Below are 1,973 nucleotides of genomic sequence, written 5' to 3'. Positions count from 1 at the left end.
ATAATGTAATGTAGATGGTAAATGCATATGTGAGAGATACACATGTAAATAGTGTAATAATGTAATGTAGTTGGTAAATGCATATGTGAGAGATACACAAGAGATAATCAAAATTCAAAGCTGTTTTTTGTGGTGTACCAAGGAAGATAAAAGAGGAATCAATTGGGTAAGCTGGAACAACATTTGCAGACCCAAGGAAGACGGTGGTCTCGGCATAAGGCACATAGGAAATTTCAACAAAGCTTTGTTAACTAAATGGAAGTGGCGAATTCTGGTTGAAGAAGACACTACATGGAAACACATTTTGAAGGCTAGATATGAGAATTTGCAACATGCAGTGATGTTTGGGATGGATGCCAAGAAGACAAAGAAAGCCTCAACATGGTGGAAGGATGTCATCTCTGCCAGCATTATTAAAACTAACCATGATTGTTCAGGTGGTCTGTTGGCTAAACTAGGTGCAGGGGACAATATATTTTTCTAGCACAGTAGATGGATTGGGGAGGCACCGCTCAAAGTTTTATTTCCAAGTCTGTTTACTATCTCTGTTAAACCGAAGGGAAAGATTGGTGAAATGGGCTCTTGGAATGACCGCGGCTGGTGCTGGCAGTTTCATGTGGATGCCGACTCATTACTCGAGGATCCGGTTGCGACAGAGGAAGCTTTTTCTCTAATTGAGCTGTTAACAAATATCAGCCCCACTCTCAATGCACAAGATACGTTAAGTTGGTGGCCGAATCAAGATGGTCAATTTAGTGTGAAAAGCTTCTACAATCTAATGCACGATCGGGATTCGGAAGATGTTCTGGACACTCAATCAAAGTTGGCTTTCAAGAGGATATGGAAGACCAGTATTCCATCTCGTTTAAAGGTTTTTGGGTGGAGGGTGGTGCTAAACAGAATACCTACAAAAGATCAATTGGCGAAAAGGGGGGTAATTAGAGATGGACAACAGCAACTTTGCACTTTCTGTCAGGACAAGGTTGAAGACTTAGAACAGCTCATGTTCAATTGCTCTATTAGTCAAAGAGTTTGGAGTAGCATATGTGGATGGTTGGATATTAAGGGAATGGGAGATTCGGTTGGAGTGAATCATTTGAGAAACTTCACTCAAGCTTTGACGGGAAAGATAAAAAAGAAGAAGTTGTACTTAATATGGTTAACTACGGTGTGGTCTCTTTGGATGGCGAGAAATAATTTCTTATTTAGAGATGAACCATGGGTGTTCGACGACTTAGTCATGAATATCAAAGAGTTGGCTTGGTCTTGGCATACCATAGGCAATAGAGGTTCTTGTTGCACTTCCTTGTATAATTGGCTCTATTCTCCCTTAGATTTTCTAAAGTCTGACTGAGTTTTTATGTATCGGGTTCGAGTACCCCTTGTACTCGTATTATTAATATTATCTTTTGCTTATCAAAAAAAAAATGTAAAGCCAGCTCATTATCGAGTTTGGATCTGCTCCAGTTACAAAAGTCCAGTTTCTTCTATCCTGTTACTTAAGCCGATGATTGACACGTTACAAAATAAATATTAATGGTTGTGATATAATTGGAATATTAATTTTTAAAACAAAAGTAAATGCATTATTCATCTTCTCTCTAATTTTGTCTCTCTTTGGAAACCCTTTTTCTCATTTATCTTCTATCTTCTGCAAAGTTCAAAGAACCCAATTTTTCTTCTTTTTAAATTTTTATTTTATCTGTATCGTGTTACTCACTCTCCGCCCTAGGACTGGCCACCATACAGCCATAAGCTGCCGCCTCTTTGATTATTGTTCATCTCTTTTGTTCAAGAAATAGATACTGTTATTCAAATTTCATACATTCATATATGAGTATTTGAAGAGGAAAAGTAACTGCATATTAAAAGAAAAACAAGAACTCCTTTAAGAACAAGAGATATTGGGTTAAATAATTATTTTATTTTTATTTGAAGTAGTGTTTACAGCAAAAGTTTATATACCAGTAGTT

The 1,973-nt window shown here is 37.2% G+C and overlaps 1 protein-coding gene across 1 annotated transcript; it reads left to right on the top strand.

Annotated features, from left to right (window-relative positions):
* The first annotated feature begins 574 nt into the window (after positions 1 to 574).
* On the top strand, positions 575 to 1,354 carry LOC131635664 (uncharacterized). Its single transcript, XM_058906303.1, has one exon. It carries the CDS (start codon positions 575 to 577, stop codon positions 1,352 to 1,354), a length of 780 nt encoding a protein of 259 aa, XP_058762286.1.
* Positions 1,355 to 1,973: the final 619 nt, after the last annotated feature.

This window comes from Vicia villosa, unplaced genomic scaffold (genome assembly GCF_029867415.1).
Source record: "Vicia villosa cultivar HV-30 ecotype Madison, WI unplaced genomic scaffold, Vvil1.0 ctg.001530F_1_1, whole genome shotgun sequence".
NCBI classification, from domain to species: Eukaryota; Viridiplantae; Streptophyta; class Magnoliopsida; order Fabales; family Fabaceae; genus Vicia; species Vicia villosa.
Note: the sequence above shows the minus strand (reverse complement) of the source record. Positions and strands in the feature narration are given on the sequence as shown.